The sequence below is a fragment of the Hippocampus zosterae genome, chromosome 17 (genome assembly GCF_025434085.1).
Source record: "Hippocampus zosterae strain Florida chromosome 17, ASM2543408v3, whole genome shotgun sequence".
In the NCBI taxonomy this organism is placed as follows: Eukaryota; Metazoa; Chordata; class Actinopteri; order Syngnathiformes; family Syngnathidae; genus Hippocampus; species Hippocampus zosterae.
The window spans coordinates 753,655-772,372 of NC_067467.1; the positions used below are offsets into that span (position 1 = coordinate 753,655).

An 18,718-nucleotide genomic window follows, 5' to 3' on the forward strand; every position below is an offset into this window, starting at 1 on the left:
AAGAAACATTTCAAAGTACATGTGAAATGGCATGAAGCTGCAGGTTTAATGGCCAATGACGGTCATTAACATGAATTTGTTTTCCATGACCGACTATTTTGCATATTCGTCACTTAAACTGTGAAGTAGCCAGAAAGCGAAGATACCCAAGCACAACAATGCCGCTGTAAGTAAATTCAAACGTCTCTGTTTCAAAGCAGACATTGTTTTTTTGTCAAATCACCAGCGTAAACGCTGCCATCATCGTCTGTCCATATTTAGTTCGCACTCTTGGCGCAGCGGTGCTTACGTTCTCTTGTCCAAAAGTTCATTACGTGTAATTGCATTTTTTTTTTTGTTCTTGTTGTTGAATATCACTGCTAACCACTTGACTTGGCTGCCCTTCATTAACAACGTAAAATGGTCGCGGGACTACACTACGCCGAATGTGCTTTGTTCCCTGAAAATGCGTCGTTACGTCGCCTGCGTAGTTTCGCCACCAGTGGGCGCCAAACTTCAGTAATCGGGTAAAGTGACAGGCCATGCAGGGATTTGCTCGTTCATCACCATTAGCTCCATTTGAACAATAAATGGCAAACTTAAAGTCCAGATTTCCTTTTTGCGACAATATCTACTGATGAGAAGTCATATTTGGAGTTGGCCACCAGGGGGAGGGGGAATTACAACGGGTATACAGGAAATAGAAAAATATGGTCGAGTGTAAAGGAATGGAATACTGGACAATAAAGAAGGAAGACGACTGCGTAGAGGAGGGTAAAAAAAAAGAAAGAGAAGGGCGAGAAGATGAGCGCGGGATGGAGGTAAACAGATGACGGGAGGGGGAGGAAGAGGAGGAGGAGGAGGAGCAGAAAGCCGCCACTCGGTCTGTTTCGCCAGCAGGACGCAGCGGCAGCGGCGGCGGCGGGAGCGGCACAAAACGTACGATGGACTGCAATCGACCGAACACAAGCGGATGTTAAGGTATGGCTAACCGAGCGAGGCTTGTCGGACGGTTTCGGGCTTCGTCGTCGTGCGCTTTGTGCCTCTCGGCGAGGTCGAAAGGAAGGAAGGAAGCGACGCGGCTCTGCAGACACCCAGCGGGGCCTGGCTCTCCTAAGCCCGCCTCCGGGTCCTAAACCGGTGCCGGTCACACGTTATTACACGGCCACCGTTTATGTCACGATAACATGCGCACACACAACCCGCAGGTGCTTTTGTCTTCTTTGGTTTCTCTTTGCACCGCAATTTAGGAAGCTCCATTCTTATATTGACTCGTCGGCCGTGGCTGCGTTCAACAATAAATGCGGCGGAGGCGCATTTTAATGGACCCAAACCACAATGCAAACGCGTCGCGGTGTTTTTATTGGCTATTATTTGAAACTGTACGACAGACGGCGGAGTATCTCCAAGTCGCCTGGTGGTCACCGATATGTTTTCAGCGGAAAAACAAAGCCCGAGATGAATATTAGGGTTGGCGACGACGGAAGTTGGCAGTGAGCGGCGTCCGTGCCAACACGGCCAGACGATCGGTGCGCGTCTGCCAGAGGGAAGAAGCTCTTTAGCACAAGGCCATCGGGGCCCGATGGTTTTTCCTCCACTTGTGCGGGGAATGCGAATAGATGGGAGGCATTGTGTTGCCAATGCCATAATGTGTCCTCTGTTCACTGTGGTCACGGTCATGCCTGCGCCGGCAGCAGAAGAGGGGGGAAAAAATAGAGCAGGAACGAGCATCTGCGGCACACTGGGCTCGTTTTGCTTTTCGTCGCTGTACAGTGGACTTGACACCCATTATAACGCTCACCCTTAATTGTACACACCCGGGTTGGAAGAAGCCAGCGCGAGAGGTGGCTAAAGTACTCGTCGACTGCGCTGAAGTAGCAGCGCCGATACTCGGGTTGTCGTTGATGCCGCTTTGGGCTTGTCCCGTCGGGCTAAAAACTAAACAACCGCAGTCTTTTGACATCAGTGAAAAGAGACTGAAAAGCAAATTTAAACAATTTTGAAGCCCCGATGTGAAGACCATCGGCGCAATGCTGTGGTTTCTTTTACAGTTGGCACCTCAAACATAATCCGAGCGCATTTTCATTTTAAATGGGAAAAAAAATATATTCTCATCAATGAATGTATGAATTAATTCAGTTATTGCGTGGGTTTTCTCCGGGTATTCCGCCTTCCTCCCCACATTACAAAAACATGCATGGAAGTGACACTATTTGGGTGCAGACTGACGTAGCTATGGAGAAGTGGACTGGCGCTATTTCTCCGTCACACTTTCGATACAAAAATTGCGCAAGAGACAGACGTGTCGCCGAATCACCGGTTCTTATTTCTTATTCTCTTGAGAGCGACTCTGCTCACCAAATGCTGGACATTTTACAACATGGCGTTGATGCCGCTTTCATTCCGTCTTGGATCTTGACCGACTGACCTCAAACCAAAAAGCGGTTGATAGACGGTAGTTGTTTTTGGGAGCGATGAACGACACGGAAAATGTAGCTGACGGCAGCTCCTTTCCGTGTGCCCGCTAAAGTACACACGTGATCTCTGTATGAGAAGCCGCTGGTTTGTCACGGCAGGATCACAAGATGACTTTTGATTGCAACGTGTCCCCATGTGAATATCTGGAGCCCCAAGGTCAGGGGTGGGCCATTCTTTTTTTTTTTTGCCCCGGGGGGGCCAAAGGAGAAGCAGAAAATATTGAGCAGAGCGGACTAAAAGTTTGAAATCTACTCCGGTTATCGATTTCATTTTGACATTGAAATAAATGAGTTTACAGAACCTGATTGCGTATGTGGTGCTGTTTGATAATGACAGCGGTTGTTTTATTTTTAAAAAAAACGATTTATTCAGTGAAATTACGCAACACTATTGTAATTGTGCAACATCTGTCACTTTTTTAGTAACATGAACTTTCTGATTTTCACTTTCCATTAAGATGCCACAATGCCTGCGTATGTCAGTCATAATGTAACATAACTCACAACATTTTTAGTGCCAAACAAAGCAGAAAAAACAATCCAAGTCAGCATGTTTCAATCAAATGTTTTGGTTTTTCTTGCTCAGTGAGATCAAGCTTGCCCCCTGTTGAGCTTCGACAAGTGCATCATAGCAACTTGAATGTTTGAGGTGGACATGCGAAGCACACAGAACAGATGCCCGTCAGGAAAAGAGACGGTCCGTACCTGGATTTGTTGAACTTCTTTTGTTGCTCCGGACATCTTGGCGCTCCAGAGTCCACACCAAGCACTCTTGAACGAATTCCCCATTCCGAAAATGGCTTTGTATTCTTGGCGATGTCGTGGGCTATCGCATAGCCGGTCCTGGTTGATGGTTCCCGCGCTGCGTGTTGTTTGGTAAAATCGCCATGTTGTTTTTCTAGCGTCGCTAGAGCAAATCTTAAAAATATGTGCGCTCTCCCGGCCTCAGTCGAATGTTTGGGTTTCCCCCCTCATGCTTCGTTTCGTTGTGCCGACTCGCGTCGGCGTCCTTCAACAGGGCGACCGGCTTGCCACAAACTAAACACACGGGTTTAACCAGGCCGCATTTTCTTGAAACCACGGCATTCACAGCGTCCACTGTTTTTTTTTTTGGGGGGGGGGGGGGCATGGGCGAACATTTTGAACATTTTGAAGATTTACCATTACCGTGACTTGTTGTTAATCAAGCAGATTCTGCCAGAGCACCTGTGCGTCGATGACGTACGCAGCCCGCTAGTCGGTTTCAAAATAAAACGCCTGATGCTTTAGTCCACGCACTATGCAAAAAGTAGGGTTTTATTTTCTTAATTCCAAGCAAAAGTTTCACTGGCCACTAAGAGAATTTTCTCAGTAAGAGCCGAGCCGCGACCCAACACGCATTGCGAAAAATGTTGAAGCTTTTATTTTCTTAAGTCCAAGCAGTACTTCGCGGGCCAGTCCGAGCCGGGCCGCGGGCCAAATGGCCGTAAAACTTCCGGGTCTGGCCGCACTGATGAGGACGTCCTGTTGACTTTAAACCACTTCCATTTCATTTGTTGTTTGAACACATTCAAAGTGAACCAAACATTCGTTGCCTCATCTAATAATCATTGTTTTGCAACAATGACACATTTCATCACTTTGGCATTGACTCGCTTGACTGTGGCGCGTTTTAAAGACTCTCTATCGCATTGTGCAGATATCCCCAAATGATGCCCAGATTAGCAGCATTCGCTTCTGGTTGGTGGCACAAACTGTACTTGGTCGCTAATTGAGGGACTGGAGGTTGGGATGCATTTGTTTGGCCGCGCATGCACCACATCTGCAGACCAGCATACTAATTGACATTTTTTTGTATGAAGTTTACTGTCGTGAAGTGTGAGAGGCTGGCAACCAGTTTCCAGGTTGGACCCTGCTTCTTGCGCCATCATCTGGCATAGGCTCCAGCTGGCCCGTGACCCGAATGAGGACAAGCAGTTACAGAAAATGAATAGACAAACGCGGTTGTAGACAATCAAGCGCAATGTTTTTATTGTCTTTCTTAACCGTCGCTCATTTTCATGACACAGGATCACCCCTTTAAAATCAGACTAAATTCTGGGACGCTAAAGTACCGGTTTGCCTTTTTAAAAAATATTATATACAGTATATAATATATGAAATGGTCTATGGGCATTTCATGAACCACAGCAAACCAGGAAATGAGATTTTGTATTTCAGGCGTTTTGTGAATTTGCATTAAAAACTAAAATGTAATCCTGCATTCAATAGAAATATGATACACGTTTACATAAATGTAACCTACTGCGATTATATTGAAAAACAAATGCACATTGGCTATTCGTTTGAGATGCCTACCTGATGTGAGCAGACAATCATTCCCTGCATTGAAAAACTGGGTTGAAATGGCAATGAGACTTTTTATTTTGAAGGATTTTGTGTATTTGTCGTGAAATTTCACCTATTTTACCGTTCCCCTATTTTACACAACCTTTTAATCAAGGATGAATTTGGTTTGATGTTTTTATGACATCATCAATGTATTACTATCGAGAGCGATGTGATTTTTTTTTTTGTTTTTAAATCTTCATGATATTGTTGACGTCATTGCTGGGTTGGTCACCCAAATTGGAAGGGATAACATTTAGGAGAAATTTGTATTCCTGTAGACAACTAGGAATTGAAAAGTTTTGGAAATGGTTTCAGTTTTTTGGGGGGGCGGTTGTCTGTGCATCTGTTAGGAAAATGTAACGGGAGTAACCAGACTTGATCCGAATAAGCGGGGCCCATTGAAAAGCAAACCTATCGAGCGGTGGTAACAAATATCAAAACACTGAAATCAGAAAAAAAATGAAATGATGGCGACATACGCTGACGGAAGCCATGCGCACTGTCGTTCTTTCAACTTTCTCTTCTCTTTTCGTCTCACAGCTCATGTTGCCCAGACATGCTGCCAGCCTCGTCGCCATTAACCTGCTCTTCACCGGGGGACATTTAAATTACCAAACATGATGAAGACGGAAGCCGCCTCGGCCGCGCCGGACAACGGGGGGGCCTCGGCCGGCAACGGCGCGGGAAGCGGCAGCTCCAACATGCGCAGCGCCTCACCGCATCGAAACGCGTACGAGGCGGGCCTGGCGGCGCTGAAGAAAGCCACCGATCACCTCAACGGAGGCTACGACCCCGCCTCCAAACCGGCGCCCCTACCTCGGCCAAACGGGAGGGGTCGGCGCTACGGGTCAAACGTTCACCGCATCAAGAACATGTTCATGCAGATGCAGTCGCCGGGGGATGAGGAAGATGGTGCCAAAGTGATTGGTAAATAATACACAGTGGCCATTTTTTTTTCGGGGGGGGGGGTGCTATTTGAACAACCTCCGTAGTTAAGCATCCTCCATCGTTGGCAGGAAACGAGCAAGAAGTCAAACTGTCCCTGCCGAGGGCGTCGAGCCTCAACGAGAACGTGGACCACAGTGCCCTCCTCAAACTGGGGGGGACAGTTTCAGAGAGGGTCAATCGTTTTGACGCCAAAACGGACGGGGAGGGCGCGAGCTCCTCAGGCTTGTCCAAGCTCCAGGAAACCAGGAGGATGTTTGAACAACGGACACTACAGGTGAGAAATGGCAATCGTAGATATTCACTGGCCGCTACTTTGTGTTGCGACACGCATGAGCGATGAACACGAGCCGTTTTGTTTTCCTTCAGGAGAAACAAGCTGCTACCAACAGGATTTTGCTGAAGAAGGAGCGAGCTTCCGGTTTCCAAGACAGCCGCCTGGACGTCGTGGCGCGCTTTAATGGTTCTACCGAGGCTTTGGACCGCTTAGATGAGCCCCCCCCTCTTCCCGCTCCCGTTCCGGCCGCCGCGGCTGCTTTTGGGCCCGCTGAGGCCGTCAGCCCCACCGTGAGTCAACTCAGTGCCGTGTTTGAGAAGGCAGATCTTCAAAACAACGTCTACCTCCCCAACCGTCGGTCAAGACCCGCCCCGGCACCAAAGCCAAAACTTCCAGCCAAATCAGGGCCTGGTCGGAGCCAGGTAAGAAGGAGATATGGGGGGGGGTGGTAATTTTAGCAGACGCTTCACGTCCTGTCGGATGAAACCACTTTTTCCACTCAAGTGGTGACTTTCATGCCAAGGGCCAAAGGGTGCGCTTCAGGATTTAGCACTATTGTTACCATGATTACAAAGCGCCTACGCACACGCATATATGCCAAGTTGAGTAACAGCCCTTACGGCCCCGAACATGAACAAAACGGAAAAATAAAGCAGGCGCAATAGTTTGCGAGTCAGTGAAAAGAAGATGGCCGCCTAGCTTAAGCGAGAGCTGCCGCGTGTTTAAAATTCAGCGCGCTAGTAGCCTCAGCTTCCCTTTGTTAGGCAAGACGATGGAAACCGAGTCAACCGTGGTGTTAAATGACGACGACATTTGTCTCGCTCGCTCGCAGATGAAAGGCGCCCCTCCAAGTAAGGAGGACGAAGAGGTAACAGCAGGAAGTGTCAACAACGCGGCGGCGGCGGCGGCGGCGGTCGAAGAGACGGATCCGCTCACCCAGTGCGAAATCGATGGCGCGGCGCTCAGCGAGGAGGAGCGATTCAGACATTCGGGAGATCAGCACTCTGACGACACTTGCCCGTCTCATGCGGAGGCCAAACCCGAGTCGGAATGCCAGCTCACGTTGACAGAAGACAGGGGCTCGAGTACCGTGGCGGCTGCGTCGGGCGCGGCCGAGCCCCTTAGCGCCGAACAGGATTGTTGTAGGGGGGACGTTGAGGCCGGGGCCAGGTTGGTTCAAGCGGATGTCCACGCCTCGCTGGAAAACGGGGAAAAAGAGCCGGCGGCTTTTGAAGTTACAGAAGCCGCCGACTCTGAGACGAGGGCTGACGAAGAGGACGACGACGAGGACGGCTCGAGGAAGGAGGATTACTCCGAAGGGGATCTGGTGGATGTGAGCGCATACAGCGGCCTCGGCGACGACGACTCCGGGGGGAGCCAGCTGGACGACGATGATGACGATGACGAAGAGGAGGAAGCATACCATCCGGAAAGCAGCTGCACTGAAATCCAGGGTCTTCCTGAGGAGGAGGAGCCTATAGAAGCCAATAGAAAGATTCGATTCAGCACTGAGCCCATCAAGGTGAGTTTGCTCCTTCACATCTATTCAGAATGGTGCCCCCCCCCCAAAAAAAACAAAAAAAAACATTTGTCTATTGATTAGCACGTCGGCCTCATAGTGCAGAGGTTCTGGGTTCGATTCCAGGCCACTTCTTTCTCATCTGTTAAATTTTCAAATCAACCGATCTTTACCGATCCAAAATGCCACTGCGCATTTTCCGTCCTCGATAAAATGATAGTCTTTTTGTTTGTTTGTTGTAGTTTCAGTTGTTAGCTCAAACGCAAATCACAACGAGCCCACATGAAGGGCTGTGTGATTGCGCAAGAGCCATAAGACTTCCTTCCTTGTCGCCTCAACTGGATCACACTCGTGTTGACGTGTGCTGAATAGTGAACAAGGCTGCCCCTGTGAGTGTGAGAACAGCAGTTGGAATGTGGCTGCGACTGTATTTGTTTTTAAATGAAACGCGCGCGTAGCCGCTACATCTTGGGAAGTACAGTTCGAATTTCTCAATTTAGAGAGGTCAAAATGTCCGAAAGGAAAACTTGCTGTATTTGGAGAGCCATTTATCTCACGGTTGATGGTCCACTTAGTCTTCCACATGATTACGTGGCCAAAACTTCAGAGACACAGTTGTGACAGTTCTTGTTGTCGGTGTTTGTTGACTTTTCTGTCACCATGGCAAATCGGTGACTTCACGAGTCTATGTGGGAGGGCCGACGCCTCATTATGCATGCAAATGCGGGCGCACGCGCACACGCATTCACACGACGGTAAAGTTACTCAACAGGAAGGAAATGTGACAACAGGAAGCAGTTTAGCAGTCCTGCTCTCGAGCCATATTTGAGTGTGTCTGTTTACAGCTTGCGTATCAGAGGCGATATCATGAATTATGTATCCCGCGTATAATCGCCTTGGATGTGTCGGACACAAACAAACATATTAGCATATCTATCAGACAGAGACAGAGAGAGAGAGAAACGAGTCAATGCTATTGCCAAAATGGCACCAGGGAAGCCTGGGGTTGCCACAGAAACGGAGCCACGTGATCACGGCGCTGGTCATCGGGAAGACGGATGCTCTTGGGCTTTTAGACAGACGGTGGGAGGAGTTAATAAGTAAGTTTGCGACAAAAGGAAGCCTTCTTTGGCCTTTGTGCATTCACACCGATTACAGCACGAACGCACCGCGTGAGATATTTGGACTGGAGGTTGGATGGTGATATTTTCACAAGTCAGTGTATCAGCCACATATTTTGAAGTTATAATTCAAATGTGTTGTTATCATTTATTCAGCGGGTGTAGGCACTTGATGTAGTGGTTCACACGTAGGCATTTGAGCAGTTGAAATAAGCAGGTGCTAGCATGCATGCATTCTAAGGCATACTGTGCTTTATTCATATTTGACAATTGCATTGGCAATATTGTAAAGTGACGGTTCTCTTGCGCTTCTGCCCACACCGAATCCCGCCCACGTGTCTGTTTTGAAATTGTCCTCGTGCCCCTTTCTTTTCTGCCACTCATCGTTCAACCTGAATTCCTGTCATGTCTGGTCATGTGCGCTCTCACTTGGGCTCTTATTTGTGATCCTTTGACAGTCTGCGTCACAGCTGGCACGAGTGGGAGGACTTCATAACCCCCTTTTACTCGCTCCAACCTGCCAAGACGAATTAAAATTCTGTTTTTGCGACGCTAACTTTCAGAACATCGGGTTACTCATTGACTGATATTGTTCCTCGTGAAACACGACAAACTGCCGTTCTTCACCTAAAAAATGTGCTTCTTGACTGTGTTCACCCTGTTTTGCAGTTTGACTCTCTGAACTGGGCCTATATTTTAAAAAGATAGGACATGTTGTGCAAATTTGTCTCAGTTAGTCCCCCCCACGAAGTGTTGATTCCATGAAGAACAGTCCTGATTGTACAGAGAGCAAATTTTGATTCCGTGGCTTGAAAGTTTTCTGTAACGTACCAATAAAGTAAGAATTCTTTAAATGTAATTATCTGCAAAAAAAACAAAACAATGTGGAACATTGTGGTCATAAAATTATCAACGTCAGTATCCTCTTTGTCCCTCAAAGGCACCTTTAATAAATAATAGTCGACTCCATTTCATTATTTATAAAGTGCAAAACATTTCACCAAAGTATGTATATTAAAACAAAGATTTTAAATGTAAACAAGTCATTTGACCTGGATATTGTAAATCATACATTGTAAACATACTTCATACAGTATGACAATAAATGCGATTCAACCACACAGACGCGCGTCAATGAAACGACGTCATCTTTATGAGACGTCTACGTTAGTGTCATCACTACTGGACGTTTTCGTGACGCCTCATTTCCTCAAAAATAATATCACCGCTTAGGGGATCGTTCGTCCGTCGATATCAAATCATTAAAACAATTTGCCTCTACACCTAAGATTATATTTACTTTCGCAAACACTTCCGCGCGTCATCGTCAAGCGACGTCGTCGTTTGTGCGCATGCGTGTCACGTCACGGACGCGTTTGTTCATGTGAACGACCGACACAAAAAGTCTGATTGACCGCCACGTCCAGTATGGCAGGTTGAAAACTACATATGAATGGACTGTAATATTCCACACCTCGCCCTGATTGTATTTCCACGGTCTGCTTTCAATCCCTCCAGCATCTGATCTCAACACAGTCTAACTCTTCTCATACTCGTCTCACTACTACTTCACGACCCCTGCAAATTTCATCACACGGCACCAAAGCGCCTCCCTTGGCACCCGTTCGTACCTCGGCCTTTTCTAAATCTGTCACAACCCAATACAGTTCAATCTGACCCCCGTGGTACTTCCCCTTCTCAACTCCCAGGGCAAACGTGGCAGTCTGTGGTCTCTGGGTATGAAACTAAGCTGTTGCTCCAATTCTTGTCTTAACTCATTAAATGCCAGTCAGATTCTCAATTTTTATATCAGTGGAACCGGGTTGTGTCCGACTGCGTTGTGGCTGCGTTTCATCGTCTCAATCACAAAGGCTAACAAAAATAGCAGACCACGTCCTCCCGTCAATTACAGTAATACCGCATGTCCCTCTAGCTCTACAGTATTAGCATACTAGCATCTACTAGCATTATGACTGACTGGTGTCCAGTCAAAGCCTCTTGCACCAAGTCACCTGTGATAGGCTTTAGATCTCCATGGCCCTGAACAAGATAAGCTACATAAAAATGGATGCATGCATGCATGTTTTATTCCACGTTTTACCTGATCTGTAGGTATTCACCACCTACTGTAACGAAGATTATGATCGCCGTAATGATGACGTGGACCCAATGGCAGCCTCGGCCGAGTATGAGCTGGAGAAGAGAGTTGAGAAGCTGGATCTGTTTCCCGTTGAGCTGGAGAAAGGTGAACACACAGACACACACACACACACGCAATCATACACACACACACACAAGCAAACATACACAACAATGACTGAGTCACTGAGACAAGACTCTTGTCTAAGTACACGCACACGCGACCAGCCACAAAATTGTGACCACATATATGCAATATGTTAGGAACAGCTTTTATTATGGCACGCCATTGCCAGCTACAACAATTTACATTATTACCCGTCTGCCAGGGTCAAATCGTATTGTATAATCTCTGTAAACACAGACTATTTTATGCCTGTGGTCCATGTGCTCAGTAACGGACAAGGCGCCGCTATTAGTGGAGAAACACGCATCCATCATTTGGCGAACAACTCTGGTGATCCCATTAGGAGATTAAAGTCAGCAGAGATTAGCCTCATTAGGGGTGTAATTCTGGAGGCGATGGAATTGAACTAGCAACCAACCCCACACGGGTGGTTGAAGATCGAAGGGTGACAGTCCATGCACTCTTTGGTTATTGTCTTCAAACTCATTTCCAATGGAATCAAGAAAATATCTAACATGCAAATGAAATGACATCATGACACTGCGTGTGTGTGTGTGTGTGCGCGTCTTTCAGACAGTGACGGTCTGGGAATCAGTATCATAGGAATGGGTGCAGGAGCGGACATGGGTCTGGAGAAACTGGGAATTTTCGTCAAGACAGTCACCGAAGGTGGCGCAGCACAGCGAGATGGCAGGTAAAAGTTCACAAATGATTGCCATGTTTGACCAATTGCAAAATGGACATGATTTTAATGTAATTTTCATATATACTGAACATTATATCGTGTTCTGCCCTGATGTGAATTGTAGGATCCAAGTGAACGATCTGATCGTTGAGGTTGACGGGACCAGCCTGGTTGGCGTGACTCAGAGCTTTGCCGCCTCGGTCCTACGCAACACATCAGGCACCGTCAAGTATGCGGCGCGACTGCTTTATTGGCCTCTACACGTTTGTCACATTGAAGCTTTCCTGCATGTACATGTCGATTTTTGTTCTTGTACATATTTGACTTCAACCATCACTGTGATAGTTCATGCATGTTGTCTTGTTGTTTTGTTTTTTTGCTGTTCTTTGTAACTCGCTAGCTTGTAAAAGGGTTTTTTTCCCCGAAAAGGTCATCTCGAAGCCTTTTTTCATTTTCAGGTTTGTGATTGGTCGGGAGAAGCCCGGGGAGCAGAGCGAAGTTGCTCAGCTGATCCAACAAACTCTGGAACAGGAACGATGGCAGCGGGAGATGATGGAGCAGCGATACAAGCAGTACATGGACGATGAGGAGGAGGTGAGACGAAATCGTAACGCACGGCAACGATAATGTGACACCTAATCATACGAGACATTGGGGATGGAAGAAACTGCGAAATATGTTAGCATCTGTCAAATCTTCCGCAGATAGATTCAAGATGTTATTGTGTTTTTGGAGGGTTTTTTAAAATTATTCATCCAGAAGGAAATTTTTGTGACGTTAAAAGTTACTCATGGCAGAATGGCGTTTGATGGGCTTGAGTAGTCCATCATCCCCACCTGGTGGTCACTTGAGGTACACAAAATGTTTGGAAGAAAATAGCGATGAGATGATGCGACAGAACTTACTATATTGTAACCTTGCTCCTTGCGGCCTGATGTCTCCTAGACGGGTGAATATGCGACAGACGAGGACGAAGAGATGAGTCCCATGTTTCCAAATTCCATCGAGGTTTTCGATCTGGCAGAGCACCAAGACTCGCTGTCTCCTGTCGAGCTGGACCCTGAGAAGTTGACCCACAAATTCAAGGAGGTAAAATCAACCACGTTATACGTTTGTCACCTAAATTGTCTTAGGGCGAAACCTCGTTTATAAGGTGGGGAAATCTAAGCTATTTCGAGCCCATATAAACTTTTTTTTGGGGGGGGGGGGGGTTGGTTTACACCTTGCTCGCTTCAAGCTCTTGATTTGTCACTCCCCGTTGAAGCTGACTAAGAGTGGCACATGAAACTTTAAAAATTTAAACATCCAAAATACATTTTTCTTTTGGCTTTATGAAGGCGATAGAGGATGCAAAATGACTCCCGATCGTAGCATCTGTCTGCTCTTTTAGAAGAATGAAATATTACTGGAGCCGAGTTGAAAAGCTGCCGTGCCTCTTGATGAAGCTGCATCTCTTTCAATAGACCTCAGTGCTGCCCCCCCCGGCATGTTGCAACGCAACCACAGACGTGCAGTCAGGAGAGGCAGGACAGTGAAGAAGAGTCAAATCTAAGCAAATCATGATTTAATAAATGGCTTTTGAATTTAGTTCCCTGGCCTGTGATTTATATTGATTTTTAAAAAATGTTATATATATATAAAAATATATAAAAAATTTCCATATGCGTATTCCCTGTTTAAAAACACAGGTGAGACGATAAACAGCCAGCCTCACCTCAGATTGAGCAATCGATCTTAAAAAGCAGGAACAGCCCCACTTGGTGGTCAAATTTCAGTATTGCAATCGAAGAGACAATTGGAAAATATCTGTTCACACCTGCAGCGTTTCTTCGTCGGATTATTTAGTGTTTGTGTTCCATACTCAGTTTTGTTGACTGCTTAAAACCGCAGATAAAAAAGCACAAGGTGAGGCAGAAAGTAGATGAGGGCGGACGACCATGATTAGGCAAACGCGGAGGCGATCGGGGGCCCCAAGAGACGGCTCCAAACATTTCAGAAGTTTTCTTTGAATCAAAGCAGATCTTGTCGCTTTACACACTTTAAAAGGTATCAGAAATATGACGTGAAATTTCCTATGGGGCGTCTTCTTGGCGCGTACGTGCATTTTGATTCAGCAAGAACGCGATTGTGAGGAAAATGAAGCCAGCTGTCGTCGGCGCACTCTAACATGTACCAAATGAAAGCCAACTTATGAAAGACGTTTAGAATCAGAGAAAGCCACCCAAACTGGACTTGACTCGGAAAGGAACTCAAATGCTGGAGATGAACCCGAGTCTGGATGAGAGGCCTTCAAAGACGTCTGCGGATTCCAGAACGGTTCAGATGCATCCGAGTCAATGGCCAGAGAGAATTGAGTAATCTGGAACGAATGAGACTATTCACAGGCGGAGGATTAACGATCTGCTTCAAACGTCAGGTCAGGAAAAATAACCAGTTTAATAGTCAACGATTAAGAAATGGACCAATGGAGAATAATACACATCATGTATTTGAATAGAATGCAAACCTACTCATTTGGAAGGGATGATCCCTCATCGGTCGCTCGTTTAAAGCCGCTGGCATCCTGTGCTCTCCCCATCTCCTTGCAGCTTCAAATCAAACACGCGGTCACCCAGGCCGAGGTCCAGCTGCTGAAGAGGAAGGTGAGAGAGAGACCCTTCAAGTTCACAGCCTCATTTTCTGCCTCGCTTGTAACGAACTTCCTCCGCAGCTGGCTCACGCAGAGCAGGAAAAGTTGCGTTGGCGAATGGAGCGCGCCCAGCTGGAACAAAGCATCCGGGACAGTAAAGGCAGGATGGAGAAGCTGGAGGCTTATTGGATGGAGGCCCAATCTCTGTGTAAGGTAATTGAGGAAGGAATCGTGAGCCTTACACGTTGGACGCAACGGTTCGTACGGCTCTGTTCGTGAAAAGACAATCCACCGTCGTCGTAGAAATAAGTTGAATTTGACAAAAATAACCAAGAAACATTGAAGGAAAGCTAAGCCATGGAAATCAGACATTGCCATTGGCTGCTTTTTTGAGACACGCCGCAAAGAAGCAGCGACCGCTCCCCGACTGTCCAGGCTCGGTAAGAGTTTTTCTCTGCACCAAAAAAAGACCATTGTCCAGCAAAAAAAAAAAAAAAAAACAAAACACGAAACCCAATATGCTTTTGAATTGTGGCTCAATGAATTTTTTTAAACTCTTGAAACATGCCTGCATGGACAAAAAAAAAAATGTGATGAATTGCATCAGACCAAATTTAGTACGCGTGTTTTTTTTGTTTTTTTTAGGCAGTGGATGAACACCTAAAGGAAACCCAGGCTCAATACCAAACCTTGGAGAGGAAATACAGCAAAGCCAAGAGGATGATCAAAGAATATCAGCAGAAGTAAGGGCGGGAGGACCAACCTGACGCCCAAGACAAGATCTCGTTGATGTGTCCCGTGTCTTGTTTGCGTGTGCCTCGTAGGGAACTCGAGTACCTGAAAAAGGAGGCGTCTCAGCGTCAAGCGGAGGAAGACAGCGAGGCCTCGCACAAAGAAGAGGCGGACAACTTGCAGGAAAAGGTCAGTCGAGTTGATTAGACTTTTCTTTTAAAAAAAAAACAGCTGTGTGTGTGTGTGTGCCCATTTTCCTTGTGAACGAGAAGGTGTGTATGAGATGAGGTCTCATAGATTTGACCTGTCAAACGTCTTCCAAGTTTGGATTGAAAATGTCTGAGTGAGGTTGACTTGTTGCTCCCGCAGATTAGCGACCTGGAGATCCAAGTGGATGCTCTGAAGCCCCCCAACCCCTCCTAGAGCACCCGCCCGCCACTCCGCTTCCCCGTCTGTGACGGGAGGACGCGGCGCTCTGCCTTCGCACTGACGGATCGTCGTTCGGGCGGTGGCGGGGGGGGGAAGCAGACGGATGCTGACAAAGTGGAACGCAGAAGAGGAGGAGGAGGAGGAGGACAATAGAGAAAAAGAAACCTCCGCTTTGGAAGTCATGGCCTATCACCAATCCCAGAATGCACTTTGTGTGACACCCGCAATCTTCCTTGTGTGTCTTCCTGGCAGCTGCCTCGGCAATCGACAAGGAAACCAGACTCGGCCTCCCCGCGCTCCATTTCCAGATGATTTATTTTGTTGCCCCCCCCCCGTCGTGAAAAGCGTCCGACGCGCAGGATGAGAGCGTCACTAAGTGCTTTTCCAGAGCGACGGGGGACGTCTCTAGCCGAGGACTCCTTCTCGGCTGCGCCCGTGGTTGCGAATGCCGCCCGCACCGGAAATACGAGTAGAGCGAATGTGCCCGCAGAACAAAAGTGACGAGGGTCGAACCCGGATTCGGCCCCCCGTCGGTTAACATTGAAGGAAACGTCCAAGAAATCTGCAAGCGCACTAAACTGAATTGTCAGTCGAGTTCCCGAAGGAATCGGGTAAACATTTGCATTTACACAAAAAAAAAGGGAGCACCCATGGGCAAAATTATTTTGACAATTAAGAAAGTAACAAACACACACGGTTGTGAGACTTTTAACACACGTATTTATTTCCAGTCAGGCTATCAATGCAGTAAACAAAACAGTGAACTAACACAGGAAGCTAATGTGGCTAAAAGTATTCCACCATTCAAATATATTGCAAACATTTCTCACTGCTAGTTAACGTGGGGGATAATCTGTACAACTCAATGACGTGCGGCGCCTGCCCCGAACATTGAAACTGAAGAGTATTTTCAATTATTTCTTTCCAACAGGCAAACAGGGTGTGAATAGTCGATTAAGTGCTTAGAGATTTGAGCGTCTGCGTTGGGTGTTTTTTCTCCGTATGTTTACAGGCACATCTGTACATCGCCTCTTGATTTAGGATCACAAATGTGTTCAGACAGTATCTTCCATTGGAGAGGGCCAAATGGACCAGAAACATATCGGGAGGTTGACCGCTAGTACATTTTTTTGAGGCGGAGCCACTTGAATACAATCACAGTCGTTTTACAGTCAATTAAAAACAAAATGTTCAGACTGGATCCGTAATCTCGAGGTATTGATATCGGATGTTCCCGTTTTCTTTTGTTTTTATTAAATAGACAACTTAAAGTGTTTTCCTCTTTAAAAAAACTTTTCTGACTTCAAGTAAATTAATTAAAAAAAAAAATAATGAATTTGAATAATTATTGCTGGAGCCTATCCCAGCTGTCTCCGGGCAGTAGGCGGGGGACACCCTGAATCGGTTGCCAGCCAATCGCAGGGCACACAGAGACGAACAACCATTTGCACTCACACTCACACCTAGGGACAATTTAGAGCGTCCAATCAGCCTGCCATGCATGTTTTTTGGAATGTGGGAGGAAACCGGAGCACCCGGAGAAAAGCCACGCAGGCCCGGGGAGAACATGCAAACTCCACACAGGGAGGCAGGAGCTGGAATCGAACCCGGTATCTCTGATGTACACATTTTCAAATGTCGTCTTCTGAGTCACATCATATTGACCTGATTGTGATCATCAAGTGATTGATGATATTATTTAGTGAGATAGAAGTTTGGATAGCAAAATATCCCCTTTTTTGGGGAGTGAGCTTCGGTTTGTAGTGACAGTATTGTATATATATAAAAAAAAAAAAAACAGTCAGCCCGTGTTAGCTATACTATACCCCAAAGTTCATCCCGAGTAGTTGCCAATTCTTCAAAGTGCTTTTAGATGATGATACCGGAGTCAAGAATTTGCTCCGTCCATCCGCGTGAGCTGGAGCCTATCCCAGCTAACTTCGCTCAGTGTTACGTTTTTTTTTCTCAGTGTTTCAAACAAGTCGTCACACATGGGAATCATTTGCAGAACCGTTGTAAGTTCACGTCAGGCGTCCATTGTTTTCCAAATGCTCACACTTAATGCACCGGGTGAACGTATGTTGCCTATAACGCTCCGGTTTGATGGGATGTGTAGTATTTAGTTTATGCCCCATCCAATGTTCCGACGGTGGGATTAGCAGTTGAGGCATGGCGTCGAAGCTAATTTTGTCCGGCCCGGATGGCTTCCTCTCCCCATCTTTTGTGTTGTGTATTTGGAAAGCACGTTTAATTACAACACAAACTCAATTTCCTGCTATCTGTTGAGTGGATGTTTAAAAAAAAAAAGTGTGTTTTTAAAAAAAAATCTATCGCTGCACTTCTGCTTCTTGACTGGATTTGAGGTTGTCGCTCTCTTTAGCAACGGTTGCAGTTGGTTTGCCTTGTTAGCTCCTTTTGCCTTGAACGTTTTTTGCATAGCTTTAATGAATGGGACGCCATTTTGAGCATCAGATTCCATTTCCTCTTTCTAAACGTGAAGATACTGCAAAGTTCTTCATCTTCGCCGATGAGACAACGGCTCTTGAGGTGGATATCAGAGACATGGAATCGATGCTCAACCGCTTTCCATATTCACATACTTTCCCAACCCCCCCCATGTCTGCTCAGTGTTCGCGAGAAGCTTAAACCAAGGCCCGTTTACAGCCAAAAGCAACACCGGCTTCTCCGCATCATTCTCGAGTCGAATGTTTGCCATCGAATCAAAAGTACAGTATTTCGCTCACCGAATGTGTGAAGTGCCTTGCTTCAGGGCGAAGGACGACGGTAGTATCGGGAGTCAAATTTGGCGGATATTACGTGTCAATACTCAGGGTGGAAGTCAAACTGGAAAAGCCGTCGTGCGATCGCGACGAACACGGACGGCCGCGCTTTTGCGTCGGTCCATCGAGCAGATGCAAAAATGCTCCAATGCCGTCATCGTGATTCTTTACCCAAATCCCCCCAAATGTTTTGTTTCCCTCCGTGCTTGGCTTAGAACAAAGTGACGGGATTAAGAGATGTGCCATATAGTTTGCGGAACGAATGCTAGTTACGAGTTGGTGCCAAACGGCGGGACTGGGACGAGCGTTACCTCTGCGCCCGCGTCCGTTCGGGAGCGGACGTCACTAACGGTTGTCGGAACCGATACCTGTTTTATCAGCATTTCAATAAACATGTGGAACTACAACATAAACATTGTATTCTTTGACCATGTTTGTGAATCAGTAGACTGCGTGTGTGTGTGCGTGTCTCTATTTATATATCGACAGGCATTTATAGTGATGTGAAT

At 46.7% G+C, this 18,718-nt stretch overlaps 1 protein-coding gene across 2 annotated transcripts; it reads left to right on the forward strand.

Annotated features, from left to right (window-relative positions):
* The first annotated feature begins 511 nt into the window (after nt 1-511).
* On the forward strand, nt 512-18,618 carry LOC127589408 (neurabin-2-like). Of its 2 annotated transcripts, XM_052048538.1 has the most exons (15): nt 513-960; nt 5,367-5,753; nt 5,843-6,048; nt 6,141-6,470; nt 6,881-7,570; nt 10,801-10,933; nt 11,528-11,648; nt 11,764-11,868; nt 12,098-12,233; nt 12,585-12,728; nt 14,228-14,281; nt 14,350-14,481; nt 14,914-15,011; nt 15,093-15,189; nt 15,370-18,618. In XM_052048538.1, the coding sequence occupies exons 2-15, from the start codon at nt 5,444-5,446 to the stop codon at nt 15,421-15,423; spliced, it is 2,610 nt and encodes an 869-aa protein (XP_051904498.1). In that variant the 5' UTR covers nt 513-960; nt 5,367-5,443; the 3' UTR covers nt 15,424-18,618. The 2 variants fall into 2 exon arrangements, with proteins under 2 accessions (XP_051904499.1, XP_051904498.1); XM_052048539.1 differs by lacking the exons at nt 14,228-14,281; nt 14,350-14,481; nt 14,914-15,011; nt 15,093-15,189; nt 15,370-18,618 and adding an exon at nt 13,103-13,226 and having other exon boundaries at nt 512-960.
* The last annotated feature ends 100 nt before the right edge of the window (nt 18,619-18,718 follow it).

Coding starts and splice junctions, on each gene's coding strand:
- LOC127589408 (XM_052048538.1), top strand. CDS start 5,444: ATGATGAAGACGGAAGCCGCCTCGGCCGCGCCGGACAACGGGGGGGCC. Junction 7,571..10,800: donor TCAGCACTGAGCCCATCAAG/GTGAGTTTGCTC, acceptor CCTGATCTGTAG/GTATTCACCACCTACTGTAA. Junction 12,729..14,227: donor TGACCCACAAATTCAAGGAG/GTAAAATCAACC, acceptor ATCTCCTTGCAG/CTTCAAATCAAACACGCGGT.